The 24027-nt window shown below is 45.5% G+C and overlaps 1 protein-coding gene across 1 annotated transcript; it reads right to left on the reverse strand.

The window, feature by feature from the left end:
- Nucleotides 1–2625: 2625 nt before the first annotated feature.
- On the reverse strand, nucleotides 2626–23441 carry CD9 (CD9 molecule). The gene is made up of 8 exons (XM_039720796.1): nucleotides 23278–23441; nucleotides 12592–12691; nucleotides 9810–9907; nucleotides 8155–8229; nucleotides 7095–7187; nucleotides 6549–6638; nucleotides 4831–4914; nucleotides 2626–4087 (listed from the first exon to the last, which is right to left on the reverse strand). Exons 1-8 carry the CDS (start codon nucleotides 23341–23343, stop codon nucleotides 4022–4024), a joined length of 672 nt encoding a protein of 223 aa, XP_039576730.1. The 5' UTR covers nucleotides 23344–23441; the 3' UTR covers nucleotides 2626–4021.
- Between the last annotated feature and the right edge of the window lie 586 nt (nucleotides 23442–24027).

Here is a 24027-nt window from a genome sequence, read left to right on the forward strand (position 1 = left end):
ACCAAATACAGCCTTCCTCAGGACTTCCACTGCTACGTCCTTCCCCTTAGTCAAACACTTAATTTCTTAAGCTTGTTTGTACCAGCTGTTTCCCAGCACAAAACCCCATCTTCTGCATGGTGCTCTGTTATAACAAATAAATAGCCACATCTTTTAGTGGTTTGGTTTTATCCGTTCTTATTTTCTCCCCAGCAGCCAAGGGGCACAGCTGAGAGCAGCCTTGGAGCAATTCCCATCCCTGGAAGTGTCAAAGGCCAGGTTGGAAGGGGCTCTGAGTAACCTGGGATGGCAGAAGCTGTCCCTGCCCATGACAGGGGGGTTGGAAGATGTTTAAGGTCCCTTCCACTCCAAACCATTCTGTGATTTCATGATTTAACAGACTTACAGGCAGTGTTTTAGCTTAGTCCATTACAGGATTTACATTACCAATTACCTCTTTTACCATCCAAATCCAAGAAAATATCTAGACCAGGATTGCTCATATCCCACAGCTCTTTGCTATCCACAAACATCCCATAGATACTGTAATATACAGTGTCACATCTGGCCATAAACCACAGCTATTTTAAGCACATTGACAACAAAGAACTAGCAGCACCTCTGTGTAAAGGAAAAATCTGCTTTTGTTGGGAAACAAAGCTGCTTAAGCCCCATTTTCTTTCTGGAGTGGTTTCTCACATTCCAGGCAGGTTTTAAGGTCTTGACATAGCTGCACCTTTGTTTACTGATGGGGAAGGATGACATGGAAAAGACAAAGTGTTTTACTTTTGTATGTTTTCCTCCATCCTATCTTTTCCTCCCAATAGACATGCCATCTCTAGAATAATTCTTCCGTGCTCCTTCTTTTTTCCCAGCATCAATACTTGCTTCTCTGCTGACCCTCTGAATCCAAGCAGATTCCTCAGAGGCATCCTTCTCTTCCTCCCTCCTGCCCTCCACAAGCATTTCACCAGTGTCAGTCACTCCTGCCACAGCTCTGACACTGTCCTAAGCAGTTTCCCCTTCAATACTGTGATAGCCCCATTCCTGCTTTCCAGAACAATTTATTTTTTGCCCTTTTTGCCTCTCTGTATTAACCTCACAAGTCACATTCTATTCCTGACAGGAACTCGCTCTCTGCTTAGACAGTCAGTGCCACACAGATTTTTAGGGTTACCATTCCTTAGATCCCAATTCTTCAGTAAATTTCATCACAATTGCTCACAGTAAGGTGAAACTTGATGTCATCAATATTCATTACTGAATATTCACAATATTCAAACCACTAAAAGTACTCATTCCAGACTGGCCTGCAGGTCTGAGGCCGAGTTTTTGTATCTGTAATCCATTATTTGCTTGAAGGAAATCCAGGTTTTGCAGGTATTACTTCTTCCTTAAAGGAAAGTAGTACTTGAGTAATAAAGATCAGTTCTTCCCTTTCACACAAAGTAAGACTTACCCATCTGTTGATTCCTCAGAAAACACCCACCCACATGCAGGAAATGTTCAGAACAAGAGTAAAAGATTGGGCTATAGCACTTAAAGACCACATGTGGATTGAGGGTGGGTATCAAAGAGGCAGAGTGTGGCATAAACAGGGAGGGGAAAGCAGCAGCACTGCAAGCTAGACTAAATCCCAGGAAACCCTTCCTCAGCTTCTGTGGAACACAAGAACAGGGGCAGGTATTCACTTCTGGATCTTCAGCTGACCTGGCTGCCAGCTCAAGAACTGCCTCTGCAGCTACTGCCCAAACCTCATGAGCTGGGGTGCTGAGCCTACAGCTGAGTTCTCTTCCCCCTAGTTACAACCTACTGGAATTTCTTGGACTGTGCCAAAAACTGCTGGACCTCAGCCACAGCAGATACTGGCAATCTGAATGCATGCACGAGCATCAAAGTGTTGCCAGCAGAACCAGGGCAGTGATTTTCCTTCTGTACTTGGCACCTCAAATCCCACATCCGTTCTGAGCCCCTCAGTTCAATAAAGATATTGGGGTGCTGGTGCATGTCCAGGGAAGGGCAAAACAGTTGGGGAATGGTCTGGAACAAAACTAAAACTCTGATAAGGGGCAACAGAGGGAGTTGGATGGGGGGGGTAGTTTGTGGGTTGGGCTTCTGCTCCCAGGGACAGGACAAGAGGAAACAGCCTCAAGTTGTGCCAAGGGAGGTTCAGGTTGGACATGAGGAGGAATTTCACTGAAAGGGCGATTAGTCACCGGAAGGGCCTATCTAGGGAGGAGTGGTGTTCCCATCCAGGAACAACTGGACACAACACTCAGTGCTGTGGTGTGGTTAACAAGTGGGTGATTGGTCAAAGGTTGGTCTCTATGACCTTGGAGGTCTTTTCCAACCTAAATGATTCTGTGAACAAGACATAAAAAGTCAGCAGTAAACTTTCCTGATAGCTGACAGTGATTCACTCCAGCTCTTCCAGGTGCCAGGTTCATTCACATCCCCAGAATTATCCAGCTGACAAAAATGCTACTTCTCAGTTCTGCAAGAGCTCAGTGGGGACATGGCTGCTCTCAAATTCCCATGAGAGATTTTCCCCTCCACGCTGTCAAATATAGCCACAAAAGAAAATTAGATCAACTCCTTTCTGGAGTAATTTCAGTCTCTGCAAGACACACAAAAGCATGATTACCATTTGACTTTTTTGAATTATTTTTTTTTAAAGAAGGCCTATGAACACAGAACAGTGCAACGTGTTACAAAGGAGAGTTGCATGGTTCCCTTACACAAGTGACAGTAGGTAACACAAAGGTGACAATACATTCATACATCAGCAGAGCCTGACACCCACCAATTCTGGTATTTCACATAATAAATACCAACCTCCTCAGAGGAGAAAGAGGGGAACAAGCAAGGATTACTCAGACATTTGTATTACCCAGAGGCCGGAGACCAGAAGCTTCCAAGAACACAGATGAGATTGTACAGTAAGTGAGCACCAGGTACAGGAACAGCACATCAATCTGCTGGTAAGCCCATAGGTAGCCCCCACCAGGAAGTATTTTAGAGACAAAAAAGACACTTAAAAGCCATTTAGAGTAGAAATACTGGACAACTTGGTAATTCTTTAGGCTAAGAGTTCCACACTGGTGTCTCTGCTCCCTCCCATACCCATATTTAAACTGAAACAGGACAGCCTCAACTCTGCAACTGCAGAGCTGGACACTTAACTGCTCATGCAACTTTGGTTTATTCCACTTGGAAACCTGAGATTTGGCACACTTGTTGTAAGCCCTTGAGACTGCACCTCACTGGCTTTAGGGAAACAAAGCCAAAAGCCAGCCAGCAAAATAATCCTGAGCATTCACCAGGCAATGTGCCCTGCCAAGGGCCCAAGGCCATGCCAGGGCACAGTTGTGGCAGCAGACAGGCTGATGTCAGGAAGCCCAGCTGGCCCCAAGACAGAGCCCAGCCTGGCTGCATTGAGCTATCACTGCCTGCACATCACCTGTGTGACAGCCAGCCTTCTCCACCCTCCAGGGAGGTGACAGTAAAAGTGTTACAGCAGTGACATTTTAGGAATGTATTTAAGACCTGCTTTCATTCACACACACCAAGGAAAGAGGAATGACCACACCTTCCCTGACATGCTCTGACAGCATCTCCCCTTCCCTTCCAACATGGAGCATTGGCACAGGAGTGCTTTCCTGCATTATCTCAAAAACACTGAACATGTTCTACAACTTCAACTCCTTGCTATGCATCAAACAGTGGGATTATTCAACATAGCAACATCTCCTCTCCCCCACAAACAATACATCTTACTCTTTATTAAGTATCAAATTGTGTCCAACATAAATTACATCCAAATTATGCAAGTTACAATAAAGTCAGATATTTTATGTACAATGTTTGTCTTGAATCAGATAAACCTTTATCATTTTAACCTGTAACATAAAAAGCAAACCTACATCAGTACCAAATAAAGCATTAAAAAGGTAACAAATATATAACGTTTTAGAAATGCTCTCAGAACGCGGAAGTTAATGGTGAGGATTTTTATAGTGCAGGAATCTTGGGTTTACAGCTCTTAGACCATCTCTCTTTCCCTGCGGATGGCACAGCACAGAACCATACTGAATATCATGCCAACAATCTGGAAAGAAAGCAAACAGATTAGAAATCAGGAAAGCAAACATGTGCCTTCATCAGCATGAGGACAAGCTGCTCTTCACAGCCCAGAGGTCACATTTATTCTGTATTCTTACACTTCACTCTGCCACTGCCCACCCCCAATCCCCAAAGTTCATTCCCAGGAATCCCATTCACCTCAGTACTTGAAAATAAATCACAGAATATGTCAAGTTGTAAGGGACCCACAAGGATCTTCAAGTCCAACTTCTGGCCCTGGCACAGCACCAGCAGCTATAAACCACTGCTGTATCTCCTAAGAAAGCTTTGATCATCCCAGCATGTGCTTTTCTCCAGAGAGGTCAAACACAAGTGCAAGTTTTTTTTAGCAGCCCTGTTATTTCAGCCCCCAGCAGAGCCTGTAATTGTTATGAAGGAAAGAGAAGAAGAATCCCCAACAGATATTGGGATTAAGATGTGGGCCAGCAACATGACCAATACATCTTCACTCCATATCTACACACATTGCTGATACGGTTTCACCACTGCTGAAAGTGCAAGGAGGCAGATCCTAATCCAAAACAGAAGCAGGAAAGCCTGAGACATCCTAGCATCTGCACTGCCTCAGGGCCCTGCAGCACACACCCTGATCCTGCTGGGACTTGTCCACAGTGGAGCAGCCTTCTGAGCTGCAGGGCCAGGCACTGCTCTACAAAACTTCTGCTTTGTGTATCCTCTGACCACCCTCTAAATAATCTGGAAACTCACCATCATTACAGCAATGCCAAGGCCAACTGCTCCAATGATGTTGAATTTGGATTTGAAGACATCATCAATGGCATCAGGGCAGGACTGAAATGGAACAGATGGTTCATAAGTGTTTTACACACACAAGGTTCATTTAAAGACTCATCTTTTAAAAGCTGCTTTGACCTGGCCTTTACTGTCACATCCTTAAAGACAGCCAGGGATGGTCCTACACAACAGTTGGTGGAGAAGTTGAAATCTACTCGTCAAGTACCTCAGGCTTGTTAACAGCACCTTGACTACAGCAGGATTCCCCTCTCAATCTGGCTGTCAACACTTCAGATGATGATCATCCCTTATCAAAACAGATTTAAAGCCACTCTTGATATTGCCAATTACTACAGTAATTTTGCAGACACCTCATGAACCCACAGTGCATGGGAACAGCAAGACACCTAGGCTAGGATCCATGCCAGGCGCAGATTCATAGAGGGGCCAGTTTAATGTTCCCTGGACAAAGAATTACCCTTGCAACTAAAAAAAAAAAAAAAAAAAAAAGTATAGTCCACTTCCCAGAACAGACACATACATGCTGGCCAATAAGAAGAACAAGGCACTTTTACAGAGGTATAAATCTTTAAGAGCCTGGTAGCTGGTCAAAGTCTCATCCCAGCTTCTGTCCTGCTTGTTTCAGCAGCAAACATCAGTGAGCTGCTGAAAGCTGCCTTTTTCTGTTGTTCCTTATCCAGTCTGGAAAGAAAGACTGTAGCTGAGATTAAAGGGATATACTGGTAAGAATGAGCCAGTTCAATCAGAATACCAACACAGCACTGATTCTTAGAGGTACACTCAACTACATTTCTTTGATCTTGTAATCTATCCACTGTTTTTCTACAATTGGGAATGGGCATCACAAGATGAAGTCAACAGATAAAGCTAAAACACACAGCAGAATACAAAGAAACAAAACCTGTGTGCAGTCTCAGCTACTCGCACACACTCCAACTCAGACTGCATGGACAGGACTAAAGATACAGCCTCATGTGGGCAGATATGTGAATTGTCAATGAAATTGAAAAAACCCAAGTCAGAATTCCTGCATGGTAAGAACCATAGAAGGACTCATACAAACTGTCCTGGAGCATAAAGCAACAGCACAGAATGTTTGTAAGGAAAAGAGGAAGAGGGGTGGTTCAAAACTACAAAAGCTGTTTTCTCCTGTTATTTGTGGTATACAGGCACCTCTGCAGCAATACTCCAACAGGGAAACCTGATTCACAGAATTGCCTTCACAGTCACCAACTCACCTGAGCAGGCTACCAATGCCTTACCCCGCTCCCTGTCCTTGCTGAAGCTTTAGACTTGCTCCCACCCCAAACTCTACTTCTCCCTAACCAGGAGGGAGCTGACAGCTCCGAGCAAGCACCAAGAAGATGGACTGAGGAGAATAGAGCTCTCAAGGCACTGTGAGGGGCTTTTTTAGGCAAACTTTTGCTCTTCCACTGCCCACCGCAGCAGTGAGTCTGTGACACACAGACTGCACATTTCCTGAGCCAGACTTCCTGCTTGTTCTTTCCATGGTAACAGTTGGTTTGTTTTCCATAAGCAGCCTGATCACAGACACAGACTGCCACACCAGTGTGACATGGGCATTTCCCACAGACTGGGAGGGTTTCCTCTACTGTGTTTCTCACTCTACCCACTGGGCAGAGCTGATGGTGAATCACGTCAAGCTTTACCTTGATAGAGAATGACTCAGACAGTGTCTTTGCTGGACAGGTGTCCATGTAAAGCTGCTCCACAGCTCCAGTAAGGCCACAGCAGTTTAGCTACAACAGAAGACACAAAGACCCCGGTTAAACAATCCTTATTTTTGTTCAGCAATCTGTTAAAAAAAAAGGAAATAATTTACATTAGTTTTTATTACAGATCAAGTCCTGTCACATGACTGCTATAAACCCAATTTTAACAAGCCTTAAATTAAAGGACAAGGTTCTGAAAGGAAGAGCTAGATCTCTTTAAGTACACACAAAATCATTTTGGCAACAGCCTGCGCTCCTTACAGACACAAGGCTGAACCCCTCACAACCACCACCACCTAGTTCTAGACACTTCAGAGGGACAAAAAAAGACATTCTGAATTCATTTATACCACACAAATGCATCTCTGCAATCTTTGGTTTCTTCTAACTAGTAAAAAATTTGTACAGGGGACTAGGTGGCATGAAGAACAGTGTGAGGAACAGCTGCATTACTGTCTAGGTTAAGCAGAACCATATACTTACAGCAAACTGAAATGCTTTCAGGGTGTCTCTGGCACTTGTCTGAGTTCTCTTTCTGTAGGTGTCCATGTAGAACTCCTTTAACTCATCAATAATCTAAGGAAAAGCAAAGATTTGTGTAATAATAGTGTGTTAATGTCATACCTTGTATTAATTATGAAAAACTTGCTTTCAGCAAGTCATCATCAAAACTTCTGCAGCCTACAACACCCATTCTTTTGCCATGTACAAAGAGAGGGTGGACAGAAGGCTCACCAGTTTCAGGTGAGAAATAACTGTACACTGACTTTAACAGCCACACCTAAAGAGGTAAAGACTGTTTCCCCTTCCAAACCTCTGACCTTCTAAGAGGAGTGAGAGAAGCAACTCTTTGCCCACTGGCTGCACAAAAATATTCCCTATTCTACTGTACTGTATAGAAACTGAGGTTTCTGTATTTCCCCATTGTATAATACAATGCGAGCAGAAAAGCAACCCTGGTCACTAAAGACGGGATTTTGAAACAAGACAGAATCTTGACAGGTTGGGAGGAACAAGCCATATCAATAATGCTTCAGATGAAGATACACTCAGCTGTCAGCTGACCCAGCTCCTCTCTGGAAACAGTAAAGCCTCCCAGCCAGGCTGCTTCACCTCACAGCTCAGTCAGGTACTCTCCAGAGGGCACCTCTACCATGGAACAGCCTCTTGGACTCTGGCTTCCCTGCTACAGTCTTGTGTTTAAATACTACAGTTAGATTTTTTGTGTTGTTTTGCTTGAATCAGTCTTTTTCCCTCTCCCCCAAACTCCTTGGTTAATAAGGATGTGACTGGTACAGATGTCAGCAGACTCCTGATTGTGGGCACATTCACAGAATCATGGAGTGTTTGGGGTCAGAAAGAAGATTTCAAGATTACCTAAGTCCTGCACCTCTGCCATGGGCAGGGACACTTTCCACTAGACCAGGCTGCTCAGAGCCCAATCCAACCCGGCCTTGAACACTGCCAGGGATGGAGCATCCACAGATTCTCTGGGAAACCTCTTCCAGCATCCCACCACTCCCAACTTTTAAGAGCAACTTACCTTTTCTTTATTTGAAAATCCCCAGATCCCAGCAGCAATTTCAAGGGCAAAAATCACGAAAAGGAAGAAGAAGAACTAGAAAAGAAAGATCATAATATTCATGAAGGCCAGAGCACCACAAACCAGCATCACACATGCAGGCTGCAAGTTCATCCAGACTTGTGGGAGCTGTCACTCAACCAGGTTGCAGCTGGAGGTCAGAGACATTGGTAACACCAGGAAAAAGGGTCAGCGCGTCTTTCCAGAAGCGTCAGAAAGTCTGGCAGTGCTCTCCAAGCAGCAGACCTGCTTTTTCATCAGTGTTAATTAAAGCAAATCATCTGTTAACTCCAGCTTTGAAGCTGTATAAGTCATTCAGACACATCACAACAGCTGGCACCAATTCTTTATTCTGGTTTGTCACTCCTGTTGCTTTAGGAGTCATTACTTAATTCCTAGGCTTGCTACCAACTCCCAGAGAGCTAATGGTCATTTTGTTGTATATCCCATAAAATACAAATGAAAGTGTTTTGTCTCTCACTGATTACCGGATCCAAAACACCACTATCATTTAGGAGCACTTTAAAGAGGTACTCAGAATTAGAAAGGGCTAGAGTATAATTTTGCAACAAATATTTGAATTTAGGTTCTTCTGTGACACAGAAGGGGAATTGTTTTTTCAGTGGCTATAGTTGTTGTATTGCACTAAATAGTTCACCTAGTTGTTGTTTTTGCACTGGGTGTTTGGTAATTTGCACTGATAACATGGTTTGTCCCATTCCCCCGACCTTAAGCCCCAGCTGTAATGGTTTGTCCCCGTTTTACTCCTCCCCTCACCCCTTCCTCATTTGTATCCCATTGGCTCTGGCTCCTTCCTCTGAGCTTAAAATCTCTCAGGAGGAGACCCCCAAGTCTCTTTTCCTCCTGGGACATTGCCTGGATCCTGAGGTTACTCCTATCAAGGAATACAGTAGGACTTCGGTCCCGAGGAGAAGAGTGCCTCCAGTCCTTGTAAAGGCTGCAAGGGGCCAAGGGTCCAGAGCTAGCTGGATAGGACCTAAATGCCCAGGAGAGATCAGCCTTTACATACAGTAGTTGACTTTTATTAACTAAGTCTTCTGGTTATTTGGATGAGTAGTTTTGCAAGTGTATAGATGTGCATGAATGCAGTAAGGTCTACTGCCTCCCCCCCCCCATCTGAAAACAACGATGTTGCTCTCCAGTAATTGGCTTGTTATCAACTAGAAGAGCTCATCCTGTGATTATGAACAGTAGAGTCTTGTTGTTTCAAGCACCAAATAGCACAGTTCTGGTCTCAGAGATTAAAGACTGCACCACCTTCAGAGTCCAGGATGAGCTGTCTAGCAACGACAGCACTGCTGTTATCAATATTTTAGTTCTGTGTTCACAATACTCCCAGCCTTGACACTTTAGTGTATGTCAGACACATCCAGCCTCTTGATACAATCCTCTGTTCAAATGCAGCAGGAGCATCTGGATTTCAGGCCAGAAATGAGAACTATTATTTAACACTTTAGCATTATGTAGGTAGCCATGAGTTTAAACACTCTGATTGTTCAGGGTCCACAATCTGCTGCCCTTGAATTACACAGTAATATTTTCCTTCCTTTCTCATCACACTGCTCAAAAATTTAAGCATTACCCTGAGCACTTACCAGGCCAAGCATACACTGAGATTCCTGTGATGCACCACAGCATCCCAAGAAACCAACCAGCATCATAAGAGCACCAGCTCCAATAAGGATGTAAACACCTAGGGAGGAGGAAAACAAAGGTATGCAGGTCACTAAGGCCTCAGCAGCAAGGTATGAAGTTAGTTGCTCCACAAATAGCATTGATAGCTTTTGCCAAGGTTTAAGTTTCTTTACCAAGGTGTTTCAAGGAATAAAAAAAGGGGGTTGTGCCTAATTTTAAAAGCAAATGCATCTGAAAAATTGAAATCTAAAATCTTCATTTTGACACAATGTGTACCCTTACTGCAGTTTCACAAGCTTTAGAAAATGGGCAAGATAAAGCCATCTAAGACAACCTGTAAGACACTCTATTCAACAGGCTCAGAGCCAAGGGTTATCAGCTTCTCCTCAGGTGAATATAGAGACAACTGGAATTAGAGACAACTGGAATAGAGATTTATCAACAACGCAAAGTCTTGAAGCAGATGCTTCTTCAGGTTATAAAAAGTGTCAGAGCTTGTAAACGATTCTGCCCAGAATAAGGTAGTGAGTATGCTGCAGAAAGAGCAAACATTTCTGAGGTAAAAGGCTCCATTTACATCAAATCCTCTGGCTCCTGAACTTGGGAACAACCAGCCTAATCATCATAGCTGTGATGGAGACAGCAGCAAGACATGGTGAGCAAGAAAACTCCCAAAGGATGGTAAAGGGTATTACAGGGGTGCTGAAGCATCAAAGAATCAGCACAAAGCACATGGAACAAGCAGGACACTTCTATCAATAGGGACATAAAAACAATTCAATACTAATTAAAGGGAGCTAGATGTAAGCTTTTGAAAATTATGTATTCTAGATGCAAACCAATAAGATTAGCTGCCAAAACAAACAGCTCACTGATGCAGCATTTGTAACGGATTAAGCTTGACATTTCTTATCAGGAAGAAATTCCAATATGGACTTTTTAACCTCAGTTCAACATTTTTCCATTTTGAAAACGAAGGAAAAGAGTCCATCAGTACCACTTATTCCAGATTAAGTTGTACAGGAAGCCTTTGAGGTAATTTGCTTTGTAACTTACTGCAGTCAGTAATTACTCCCAGAAAATTATGTTAAAGCAGAAATTCCTACTGAGCTTCTTTTTAAAACTCAGTTGAACCTACAGAGATTTCAAGCAGGTTCCATGGGCTGCATCCAGCCAATAGCTTAAGCATCACACCATAAACATTTTATGTTTTAGGAAGTGAAAGAGTTGTTTTAGACTACCCAAAATAAGACTTGTTAAATATTCAGCTCAATATTCAGCCAAGTTTAGATTTCTGTTCTTTTTCTGAGATCCACTTAGAAGCATCTGGGAATCTTCTTGGCAGCTCCAAGAACCACCCAGTTTGCTAAGATGCCATCATATCAAGTGTAAACCACAAATTTTCTCACAGATAACCTGTTTGCATACCTGCAGCTTCTTTGTGAAGTCCCACGAGCATCTCTATTCCTAACTATGGCCTCTACACCATTCCTAACAGTATTCCCTGCAGGCACAGGTCACCCTAGGACTAAGAGGCTGCAACAGAAATTGCACCTCCTTGCAAGTGACCCTACAGACACCAGCCTGGGAGCTGTCACAGCTGAGTAACCAAGGACAGGAGCCAGTTTTTTGGCCAGAGAAAGATGAAGCTATCTTTTAAAGACTTTAACAAGTGCCTAATTAAAGACTGTCTAATTCCATTCCCCTGCCATGGGCACTTCCAGGGATGGGGCAGCCACAGCTTCTCTGGGCAACCTGTGCCAGGGCCTCAGCACCCCCACAGGGAAGCATTCCTTCCTGATATCCAATCTAAACCAGTGTGAAGCCATTCCCACTTGCCCTGTCACTCCAGGCTCTTGTCAAGAGTCTCTTTCCATCTTTCCTGTGGGCTCCCTTCAGGTACTGGAAGGCCACAGTTGGGTCACCCCACAGCCTTCTGTTCCCCAGGCTGACCAAACCCAATTCCCTCAGCCTTTCCTCATAGCAGAGGTGATCCAAGGGTCTGAGCATCTACAGGTGGCAATAACCAAATTACATGTGTTCCCCTGCCCAACCTTAAAAGTGACTGTAGAGATCAAAGTTTAGATAAAATCCAGTTAATTTAGGAATTCCTGTGACATTAAATTAAAAATGTGCATTTCCTCTAATGACCTTACAAACACCTTCCCCATGGTCTAGCTAAAGCTACATTGATCCATGCTGGCTGGAATAATTCTCATATGTACCAAGATATTTGTGCATTCTTCCCATTCAGTTCAGGATGAATTAGGAGATGTGGGGCTTTAAGAGTTAGACAACAGTGCACGTGCTCCTTCTGAAAGATGAGGCAACAGAGTTGTGTTTTGGGTAAGCTCAGGTTGGTCACTCTGGAGAAAAAATATTAATTACTCAATTAGTTTAGCGTGAAACTTTGCTGACGCATATGGTGATAAACAGCAGGAAGAAACATCCTCTGTGTCTTCCAGGAGCCCCTGGGATTACAAAATGTTTACTGAGAGCAACAGAGACAAACTACTGTGGGAAAAAGGCTGAAGAGCCAAGAAACCACTCACATGGCAGCACTGCTGTCTGCACAAGAGCTCACAGGGGAAGCTGCCCCTAACACCAGCCAGGGGAAGCTGCTCTTTGGCTGTTTAGGGCTGTTTTGCCTTTTTACCCTTTATGAAAGGCCAAGGTTTCTGAGCAGCCTGGAAATCATGGCACAAAAGTGTGACCTATCTCCTGCATGATCCCCCAGCTTACCTGTGTAAAACTTTGTGTCCGGTTCCAGTTCAAAGACACTTTTGGTCTGTGAATCAAAGTGAAGCCATAGTCCAACTGCAAGCACTGCTGTCCCTGCAAGCTGGAAGAATAAGGAAGGCTTGTTAAATGATACCAACTAATCCATCCAGCTTTGCATTAATAACAAAATCAGAAACAAACACAGGATACAGCTTTTATTTAAAGAGGTGGTGACAAAGGACAAGCATAAAAGGATGGGGATATCAACACATGAACAAAGTCCCAGACATGAGGCACCTTGTTGACAGAGGCATTTACATAATATAAACTCCAATGCTACAGGAGAACAATGCTATTCTTGATCGTTTCTGAAAATATCCACAGTTTAGCCAAGTGTCAGTATTGCCACTGATCCTTACACACATTGTTTTATTCTGGGTGGATGCAGACATTGCATGGCTTCGTGACCTTAAAGCTTCATACTGAAGAGCAAAGTGTATCACAAGGAAAAGTGCCTTGTAAGGCCAGCTGGAAGTTTTAGTGTATTAAGCACACTGCTGAGAGTTCAGTGTACCATGGAAGGGAGTTCAAGCAGAGTGCTGTTCTTGCCAAACAAGATAAAACCAACCCATTAAGTGACCACACTGACAGGAATAAGAAAATACCAGCTGCAGCAATAGAATGTTGCTGATCTGGAGCAATACAATCAAGTTTTAGGTAATATTTAGTTTTATTTCATTATCTCTGCCTGCATGCTTCCAGGGTCATCTTAACATTGGTGCCTGTGTTTGCAGCAAGTCACTATGTATAAATTAGCCTATGGATGAAATATCTGGTGAAAGCCACAGGAAGTGTTGCAAGAAAGAGGGAATTGCACTCTGGTAAGGCCAATGGCAACAGTTTGCTTTGAAGAGACTGAATCCTCCTTTAAAAAGAAAAAAAAAAGGGGGGGTGTTCTCACATGTAAAAACATGAAGAAACCAGGAAAAAGTATAAAGCTAGAGTGTGCTTCTCAGCTCTTCCTTTGAAGACCATTTAACTATTAAAAAAAGCTCTACAAAAGTGAGATGAGGACAGAAATCTCAAACACTGCAGCAGATATAAAAAATTTAAACTTAAGATTGAGCAATAAGCTTATGAAGTCTGGTGCTTTGGCCAGGCAAAGCACACAAAAATAAAATCCCAACAAGGCCTGACCCCTGATAAGAAGGTCCTTGCAGAAAGAAAAGACATTCCTGATTTAACGCTAAGAAACTGGGAATTGTTTAATAATGGCAATTTTTAGCGGGAATATGGGCAGCATTCCATTGGTGAGCACCCAAGGATACAACCAAGCCTTACACACCAAGCCTACCTGAGAGGTAGGAGTCTGTGAGCCCCTTCTCCCTGCTGTGAAAGAGCTCCTGCTCACAGACAGCCCAGCTTTCGTAAACCAGCTTTTCCTGTATGGCAGGAACCCGAGTGCCAGACCTGCCTCCAAGAGGAGCTGCAGGGCTGTAGCTGGGAAAACAGATCAAGTGACACACAACCCAAAGAGCCAAACCCACCTGGAGGATTCCAGACCTAAGCAAAAGGCCTCGTTGGCGTTTCTGGTGTACTCTCAAGGCACACCCGCACACACCTCCTGCTTGCCTTGCTAGGGCTACCCTGACAATATGATTAAGTTATGCTGGAGCACCTTGGTACGATACAGAATGCCACAACAGCATCATTATTTCAATTTCTTGTGCCACAGCTGCACCCCGAGGGGAGGGAGAGGCACAAAGGGGAGCTGACACAGAGAAGGGTTGCTGCTCTACCTGCTCTCCTGGCTGCAGCATCACTTCAAAAAGTCTTTGCCACCTCATCTCACCTCATTGCCTCTGTTCAAACATCAGAAAGGCTTAGTGATGGAAAAAACTCTGCTTTGAAACTGCTGTTAAGTCACCCAGTGTTTAATAACACTCTGCTTGAGGCTCCTTTTCCTGGTTGTGCAGCAGTCATCATTTATAGCTGATTCAGATCCCCATCATTAGAAGACGCCTAGAGCCTCTGCTGGTTTTGCCAGGAACTCACAAATTGTGAAGCCACAAGCCTGAACACCCAGCTCATCTCACCTACCAAATTTATTTACAGCTTGACAAGCTCCAGTGCTTGAGTAGAGAGCTCTGCAATTGGAGCAGAGCACAGAAAAGGACTATAAAACTAAAGAAACTCTTAAGCCATACTGTAACCATGCACATAATCTTTAAATTCCAAGCAAAGGAGAAGGCTCAATTAATGCCCTCCAGAAACAAACTGGTCTGTTCACATTGGGCAGACACGACGCACCTAATATAGCTCCTTTCAAAACACAAATTTAACTCTTCCCCACCACCACACAGAAGTATGTGGCATGTTTTCTCCTTGGAAAAGCAGTCACTCTGTGGGAAAGATTAAGAAGGTGACGGGGAGACAAGAGACTTACTGGATCACAGAACAGTGATAACACTTTGTGCCAGTGAACTGCTGCACAGCATTAAACACAGTGGTAGAATTAAACAGAGTGGTAATTCTCTGCATGGTGGATTAGAAATAAAATGCAGCTCCTTCATGCAAGAATAAGAGACTTTCTGTCTCCGTTTCTTAAGGAAAGCAGACTTACGTTCTCAGTTTGTGCTCTTCCTACCCAGACTGACCACTGAACTAAAAAAGGCAGTTTTAAAGCAGAGGACAAGAAACCTGAAGCTTCAAGTTTCCATCAAAACAAGGGAGAAACGAGGACACAGCAACACCAGCCTCTGAGGAAAAAAAAAGCACAGCCCCACGGGCACTTGCCAGCACCTGTGGCCAGTGTGGCACACTACAGGCTGAGGCACTGTCACCTCCCTGCTCACCCACGCTATGCCAGCAAGACGGGATCTGTGCTGGGAGGGTTTGGGAGCTGTTCTTCCTTCCTGGGAAAGGGGTGCAAGGCCCCCAACCTCGGCTGTGCGGAAGCAAATCACCAGATAACCTCATTGTTGGGTTTTTGTTTGGTAATCCAAGGGGATTCCCCATCTAACAGACCTATTCTGTCACAGGAGTTGAGCAATACTGTACGTTTCCAAGTAGCTCTATCCTGTGCTGAAAGCCAAATTTAGCAGCAAAAGAACACCACTGTATTCCTGAAAGTAGTCCATTTTGTCTGGCTTCACACACACAAAGAAGAGAGTGGGTTTGTGTGCTTATCAGACAGGTAAGCAGTTATATTTCTATAGTGGCAAGTACAGCAAAAAGAGCTCAGGGTTGGGGTTTTTTTCCAATCCGGACAAAATGTGAAGTTAAAGGGATACTGCTGACTCGATGTTTTGGAGAAATTTGTGGCAGTGATTTTCCAGTAACGGCATGTCCTGGCACAACTACACTACTGGCTTCCCACTCCAGCAAACCAGGCTTCCTTGTTTTCCCCAACCACTATTCCCAGCTCACTCCTGGTCTGCTTGGAGCTGCATGGCTGCAACAATGATAAAACTACCTGGCCACTCCTCTCTTAGCCCTGAGGAGGCTTCTCAGGTTGTTTTTTTTTTTCATTACATGCAAACACACCCCCTTGGCCCCTAAAGCTCACTCCCGCTTGCAGCTTTCTGCCTGTTGCAACAGGAAAAGCAGCTTTTTTGGTCTGTCTTCCTTTCTTACATAGCCCTGCGCGTTCCCTCGTGAGCCTCCTGTGCAGGACTTCCCTCCTCTCCCCCATCCCACGGCTCTGGTGCGTCCCCCTTGCTTGGCCTCTGGGTACATCTAAGAGTGTGTCCCAGCCTCCCATGTGAGAAGATACAAAGGACCTGAACCAGTCAGGATACACTTGAGAAAACCTGGAGGCAGCCGCCACACCGAACACTCTGCCTTCCTCCCCTCACCATCCCTGGCTAACTTGAGCACGAGTTCGGAGTGTGCCTCAGCATTGAACACTACCAAACAATTCCCACAGGATTTCTGCCCCGCTCCGACACCCGAGGTTTTGCAGATACGGCTCCCCCAGCAGAAGGCTTGCACAGGAAACCCTTAATGATAATGCCGTAAATACGTATTAAAACCCTGAGATTTAAACAAAAAACACCAAAACACCAATTGTGTTAACACATCCCATAGCAGCACAATGTGTGACACTATTTTGGAAAGCTGGGAAGTTTATTTTGGATTTAACCACTATTTTGCAAGGACCGTTTTGGTCAGTCCCTTCTGACCTTGTTCCCTTGTTAAGAGACAATCACCTTGACAAGGGACAAGCACCCCACTTGCCTCGGACATCTTAGAGCAGCTTATCTTTCCATAGGCGGAATCAGTTCTCAAGGAGCTCAAGGTCCAAGCACTTACCAAGTCCTCAGACAGTCCTTTGTCTGTCCTGGCAGACAAAGCTTTTGGCAAGGAATGGGAAGGAGACACCCTCCCCTAGCCCTTCTCCACTTCCACAGGGTGGAGGCAGGGATAGGGAAGAAATCAGACAGTTCAAGAATGCCTGATAAGTGGCTCAAAGCCTGTTGAAAAAAACGCCCTTGCACAAAAAAAAAAAAAGTGGGTCTTGCCATTTTGGTACCTTTAGGGCCAAGTTTACATACAACTTCTACCAAGCTCATGGCATCACCTCCAGCAGAAAGGTTAAGTCATTATATGAAAATAAAGAAGCCAGTCAAAAATAAATACTACTTTCAGTGTTGTCAGCTAAATATGGTATCTAACAGAACACTTTCTTTTTTTTTTCTTCAAGTAAGAAGGTATGTCAGGCTCAACACTACTGTTACATATATAGGTTTACAACACCAGGATGGGACAAGAAGGCATCAAAAAGTCATCACCTTCACTTCATAAACACTTGAACTTTTAGCTAAAAATCTGACTCCATAAGAATTTACTTCTTATTTACTTCTTTACTGTTTTAGACTGAACTAAGAAAGCCAGGATCAGATCTATAATGTTGCAAAGCACAGGGAAAGAAATTGAGAACATTATGAGTAGTAATGAACTGTTTCTGTCCTTTTACTGGCTGGTACTCCATAAATAAAAACCCATAAACAGTAACTATAAGTGAAGTTCAACATCACTCTAAACCCTCAATTACAGAATTAGTGTTATCCACAACAGAACAGGTTTTCAGAGTTTTGAAACCGCTCCCCTAACACTCGTGCTATGGGGGCTTGCAGTTATACAAGAAACTGCAGCTATTTTCAAACTAGTTTGGAAAATAGTGGATTGGAAAGCAAGTATTTTTTTTTCTGCTTAGCTAGTTTCAAGAATGTTGTGGCCTATGTTAATGCCACAGCACTTTTTGTAATAAAATGGTGCTCCAGTACAGTAGGAGCAGCATTACAAAATTCCTGAACCACTGCCAAGACTAGTGCCCATTTCATACAAGTTCCTATTCAGAAGCCGTCTGCTATACTTGCAATTAGAATTGCAAATAGAGTTTCAGCAGTCCTGGATCCTAAGTAGCTTCACATCAGATTTCTCAAGGCAACATACTCCAAACTCTATTCCTGACTCCACAACTTACTGGAGTCAATATACACTGAGCTGAGCCCAAGCAGCATTAGATTCTCACACTGTAGCCAGCAACTGCATCAGTTTATTACAGAAAGCAAAAGCAACTAATTTCTGGGTTCTTCATATGCACATGCATATATACATACTAACAGACCTAATATTTCCCTGCCCAGCCTGCAAGTCCTCTGCTGGAGGAGAAAAGACCCTCTGAATTGCTGTTCTTGGTGCACAAAAGCAGCTGAGATTATGGCTCAGAACAAAGTCAAGTAATCTTCATGCTACTGAAGGAAAAGGACTTTCCAAGCCTAATTCTGCTCATCTTACTTTAGGCAGGCACTACAACACACAAATGCATTTATTCATAAAACACACAGAGCTCTGGAGAGTGGGAAGTCAGGACAAGAGAGCTGCCCAATAGTGGAAAGGAGCAAGAAAATGATGGCTCAAAACTTCAACATGAACTCTGCCTCTTTGCTACAGCACTTGCTTACCTAAAACACATTAAACCATAAACATTAGCAGCAGATATCTTCATACTCCACAAATCCACAAGGGGAAAACCCAGCATTGAAGTTTACCAATGCAAGGCCTTGCTTTTGTTTCAGTAGCAGGAAGCCAGTGGGAGAACAGGCAGGCACTTGCCTGGTGTGATCCAAGTTGCTCAGAAGCCCATAGTTTTCCTAGGAAAAGACTTCATCACCAGGACCAACAAGCCTGAGCAAACCCAGGGAGTTTAAGGGAGCACAGCTAAAGGCAGTCACTCATTACACAACTCAAGGCAATCCAGCATTGCTCACACTAAGGTTGGTCCAAGGCAACTTTGCAAAGACCACTCCACCGCTCAGGTTTAAGGAACAAAATGTGCTGTTTCCATTGACTTTTTGCCAAGCTCAAGCCAGCCTGGTGGAAAAAAAAATTAGTTCTGTATCAGGCTTCACACCTCAGTCTCACACCCCAAAACAGCCCTCAAACTTGTATCACTAGAAAGCAGACTGCCAGGGCCAGCACTAGCTAGCCATGCCAAGATAGCAGAGCTGTTAGCAAAATGGGATAGGAGAACACCAGCCCCAGCAAGGACAGCACAATTGCAGCCTGGTGCCTGCTGCAACACTCCATCCCAAGAGGAAACACAGCCATCCCTAATTTCTACACCTCAGAGAGGGGACTGAATCCCAAAACTTAACAGATCCATGCTTAACTGGACTTGGTGCATACATCCAAAGATGTCCCCTTCCTTTCACTTAGGCCACAAGCACATTTTAAGCCAAACTCTGAAGCTGCAAAAGTTTCAGAGAATACAGTGTTAGTGCCCAGCCTTCCCAGCTGGAGAAAGGCTGTCAGATCAATCAAGCACAGGATCCTCAGGAAGGGTTAAGAGAACAGAACAGAAGGTAGTGTTTCCCAGGACCAGCCTCCTGGGCTACATGTTGAGCACTTAAAAGATTGTGCCAAGACACAGCACCTTGAGAGAAGAAATATTAACAAAAGGCTGCTGAACTCCATGTTAGCAGGTTCAACTAGATGACCTTAAAGGTCTTTTCCAACCTAATGCAATCCGTGATTAGCCAGGTATCCCATGACCAACCTATTCCTCAACATCTGCTGAGGAGAAAATATCACCACTGTCCTCACAGTGATACTTTTCTTCTGAAAATGTCCTCTTTCTTGGCTTACTATCCCACAGCTCTTGCTCACTGCCTCTTTCAACACAGTCAGGCCCTACCTACTGCCTGGACAGTCACGATTCTAAGGATCTCTAGCACATTTCCATGCTGAAGACAGAGTTGCTGTTGACAGAAACCCTCCTCTTTCTTTCCCAAACATTACCAAGCTTCACTGTGATCCTCTCAAGACAGGCAGACAACCAGAGCAGCCTGCAGCACTGTGGGACACCAGCACACCATTAATTTTGGGAGCTTTGCACACCATATTCCATCTTCTCTGTCTATTTCTGAAGTTGTTTTTGCTCTGTCAACACTGAGCACTCACCTGGTACTTCTGTAAAGCCATCATAGATTATTTTTTCCCAAGGCTTCACTGCTCCATGACAGCAGCTGAATCATTTAGTTCCTATCTTCAGGCAGCTTCCTGCTGGTGCCTCCCATGGGAATTACCTGATGCCTGCCTTTGGTGAGAATCTCCCCCTGCTGTGTCAGCAGGCAGCCATCACCTCCATCACCCTGGACGATGGGTGCCAGCCAGCACCCCTGTGCTCCTCCAGATGAGGTGGGGCTATAATGACCACCAGACTTTGTACCAGCACCACTGCTTCTTTCTTCAGTAGCAGAGCTGCACCTCACCACAGGCCTGCCTCCACTCCAACAGCCATCTCATTCTTGCCAGGATCTTACTCCCAGGACCTTACTCCAGGACTGCCCGGTTTTCACGAGAGGCCTGAGATTTCCAGGAGACATTGAAGAAGGGAACCAACATCACCCAGTTCTTGCCTTCCCCAACATTCAGGCTTTTAAAGGCTCCAAGGCAGCAGCTTCATGAAGTCTGACTTCCCTTGCAATAGCCAGTGTCCCTCCTATACATTTACACCAGCTTTTCAAAAATCTTCTCCTAAGCTCTTTCCAGATACTCCATATGTGCTACTCTCTAGTTATCCCAGACAACCATAAAGCAAAAACCCAGCCTCCAATTTGCTGCATTCCAGCCCTCCAGCACAGAGAAGGAATGGTGAGCAGGGAGAGTTACCTAATCACAACTCACTTAAGAGTTCTGAAGTGTTTTGTGACCTTGGAGAATTGTTAATCAAACATTTGCTGCTCCTCCTGTTTCACCTCCTTTGCATCAAGAGGTCAGCTCAAGCCCGTGCAGAATTCAGTCAAAGACAGGTTATGGCATAGAACTTGATTTTACTGGGGAAGCTTTTTAACAAAGTCCTAGCTCCCTAAATTTTTATACCTGGAGCTATTACTGCCTGGAAGGACTTCCTGAGAAATCCCCTTTCCATCATGTGTCTGAAGAGGGGTATGTTACTTGGGTTTGCTTTTGCAAATTACTCCTATAGCTTTCCTTTGGCTAACATTATTGTTATTTTATTAGGCTCACCAGCATTTATGAACCTTTATCGCCTTCCTTTGGATACAGCTTCAACTTTGAGAGTTTCTTTTTTTATTTCAATAACTTCCTTTACCAAGCTGTTTGAGCCTTTTTGCTTCCTCTTACCCTTGTTCAAGCCTCCAGTGGAAGCAAATACATTCTACCTAAGGTGGCAACCACAGCATCTGCAGGCTTGCTGCAGACCACTGAAATTCCCGACCTATCCTTTTGAGGCAACTTATTTCAAAAAAAAGGAGGTACAGAATTGCACTTGGGCACAACAAGTTTTGTCAGCATACTGCCATTACTTCACAGACTTTTCACATCTGCAAAGCCATAAAAAAACTTTAAAGCCTTTTTTCTTATTAGGGTGGTTCTTGTCGTTTAATGCTGGCAGACCCAGAACACCTTTCTTTTTATACTGTTCAGTGTGGAATAACCCAAGATATTACAGCTACTTTATTTCCCCAGAGAGGACACAAGGTTTGCTAACACTGTACCCCCTAAATGCCCCTCCAACTATTTTCAGCAGGCCACAATGACATGTGGTGGTCCCCATGAGCCAAGGATCACTCCAGCTGGTCAAACACACACTTATCTCTGGCTGAGCCAAGCTGCTTACATTTCACTGCCTCTTGGGGCCTCCCACACTTACTGGGAGTCTCCAAGATGCATTTATTTATCTCCCTTTAATTCTTTTTTCTTCCTTTTCTTCTTCCCACATCCTAGCTGCATACTGCCAGCCTCAAGAAGCCAACTTGAAAAACCATCATCTCTCAGCTCCTCTGGGCAGCAGCACCACTCTTCTTCCATCCACTCTGTCACCAGTACAATTCTGTATTCACGAGCACCCCTAAAGGTAGGAGTAAAGCATCACCATGACACTCCCAAGCAACAGGTACATCCCGAGCTAAATAAAACCCCTCTCCCGATTCTCAGCCTATCCCCAGACAACAAGGTGGTGAAGCTCAGGTTAAGAGCTTCGAGGCAATGCCGTTGCCACAAGAATTTTTGTCCCATAAAATACTCTGCAGAAAGTCTGCAGCTTTGAAATAAACAAACAAAGGAAGCACAAGGCAAAGCACGAGTACTCCAGTCTCTTTTAACAAGAGATTTAAAACCTTACTGACTATAAGTATCAGGCAGTGCTTTATTAGGCTCTTCCTTCTGATCACCTCCAACCCTGCAAATGCGACTGTTCATGGTCCAGAGAGTCCCGGGTGGCAATATATGCTTTCCTGGGTCAAGTTCTGTACAACGTCCCTCAACTGCAGCCCAGCTGTATATTCTCAACTCTGCTACAACCCATTTCGACATCGAGACATCCCGAGCACTTCACCTATTAACACGGCAACTTCTACTCGTCCCACGGGCAGCGCTGCGACTGACTCCAGACTCGGCTTCTTCCCGCAGCTCCGACTTTACTCCTCCACATCACAGCCACACACGCACTTCACCACCGTGGCAAACAGCCCAGAGAAAACCCAGCTTTCTGAACCATACACTTTGCTCCTATCCATCAGGCACACAAGCAGCTCCCGTATTACTTGTCCATGTAGGAGCCAGCGCTAAATCCAGGTGCCCACGCCCCGAGTGATTGAAGACAGCCCCAACCACTCGGCTCAGCCATGCTTTCTCACGGTGCCTGGCCAGCAAGGCACAGTGGGGCCCGGAAGCACATCAGAGACGTGATCTCAAGGGGTGCCGGTCTGCTCCGAGAGATTAAACCCGAAGGGAAGCCACAGCTCCGACCAACACGAGGAGTTCACACACACGACAACCGCAGGCTTGCGAGGAACCGCCTCACCACGAGCACATTCCCGGCACCGGGAAAGCCGGCAGGGAGCCCGACCTGCACACGGAGTTTCACGGCGAGGATTGTGTGAAGTGCTGGGGGACGCTCAGTGGGGGCGGGCTAGCCACAAGCCCAGCACCCCCTCCCCGCCTGGCAGCGCCCTCAACCCGCCTTACGATAAAACCCCAAAAACGTGAAAAATAAAGCGGCGAGCACCCGGGCACACGCCCCTCTCCTTCCGGGGGGCAGCAAGTGGAGAAAACAGCCAAAACTACGCATCAGAAAAAGCAAACAAAACGCGGCCCCCGGCGCTTCCCCTCCCCTCCATCGCCGTCCCGCGGGCACCCCGCCGGGCACCGCGGGGGACGCAGCCCGGGGCGCCTCACCCAGAAGATGAAGTTGAAGCCGAAGAGCAAGTACTTGATGCACTTGGTGCCTCCTTTGACGGGCATGGTGGCGGCTGCAGACGCGTCGACCGGGCTACCGCGCTCCGACGCCGCTCCTTAAATGCGGCCCTGCCCGGGTGTCTCGGGGACTCCCCCGCCCGCCTCTGGGGCCGCCCCCGGCCGCGCCCCGCACCTGCGGCCGCCCCGCTCCGCCCCAGGCCGGGCGGGCTCCCAGCGCTCCAGCAGCGTCACACGGGGCCGGGCACGGCCATCCTTGGGGCTCGGACTGTCCCGGCATGGAGGGGAAGCACGGGGAACGTCAGAGTCCCGCTCCTGGCCCTGCACGGCGCCGCTTCAGCAATCCCAGCCTGTGCCCGGAGCATTGTCCAAACGCTCCTGGAGCTCCGGCAGGGTTGGGGTTGTGGTCGCTTCCCTGGGGAGCCTGTTCAGTACCCCACCACCCCTCTGGGTGAAGAACTTCGTCCTAATAGCTAATCAACCCCCCCAGCCCAACCCGACCTGCTCTTGCATAGATTTCAGAATCCTTAGGATTGGAAGGGATCTCTGGAGATCATCCAGTCCAGCCCCCCTGCCAAGGCAGGGTCACCAAGAGCAGGTGACACAGGAATGTTTCCAGGTGGGTTTGGAATGTCTCCAGAGGGGGAGAGTCCACACAGCCTCCCTGGGCAGCCCGTTGCAGTGCTCTGCCATCCTTAGCCTGTAGAAATCTTCCTCGGGTTGTGGTGAAGC

Source organism: Passer montanus, unplaced genomic scaffold, assembly GCF_014805655.1.
Source record: "Passer montanus isolate IOZ18808 unplaced genomic scaffold, ASM1480565v1 scaffold106, whole genome shotgun sequence".
Lineage (NCBI taxonomy): Eukaryota > Metazoa > Chordata > Aves > Passeriformes > Passeridae > Passer > Passer montanus.

Excerpts from the sequence above, each read along its gene's own strand:
- CD9 (XM_039720796.1), bottom strand. The coding sequence starts at position 23,343 with ATGCCCGTCAAAGGAGGCACCAAGTGCATCAAGTACTTGCTCTTCGGC. Across the intron at positions 8,230-9,809 it reads CTCAGTGTATGCTTGGCCTG|TTCTTCTTCTTCCTTTTCGT; the intron begins GTAAGTGCTCAG and ends TTTCTTTTCTAG. Across the intron at positions 6,639-7,094 it reads TGAAAGCATTTCAGTTTGCT|CTAAACTGCTGTGGCCTTAC; the intron begins GTAAGTATATGG and ends CTTCTGTTGTAG.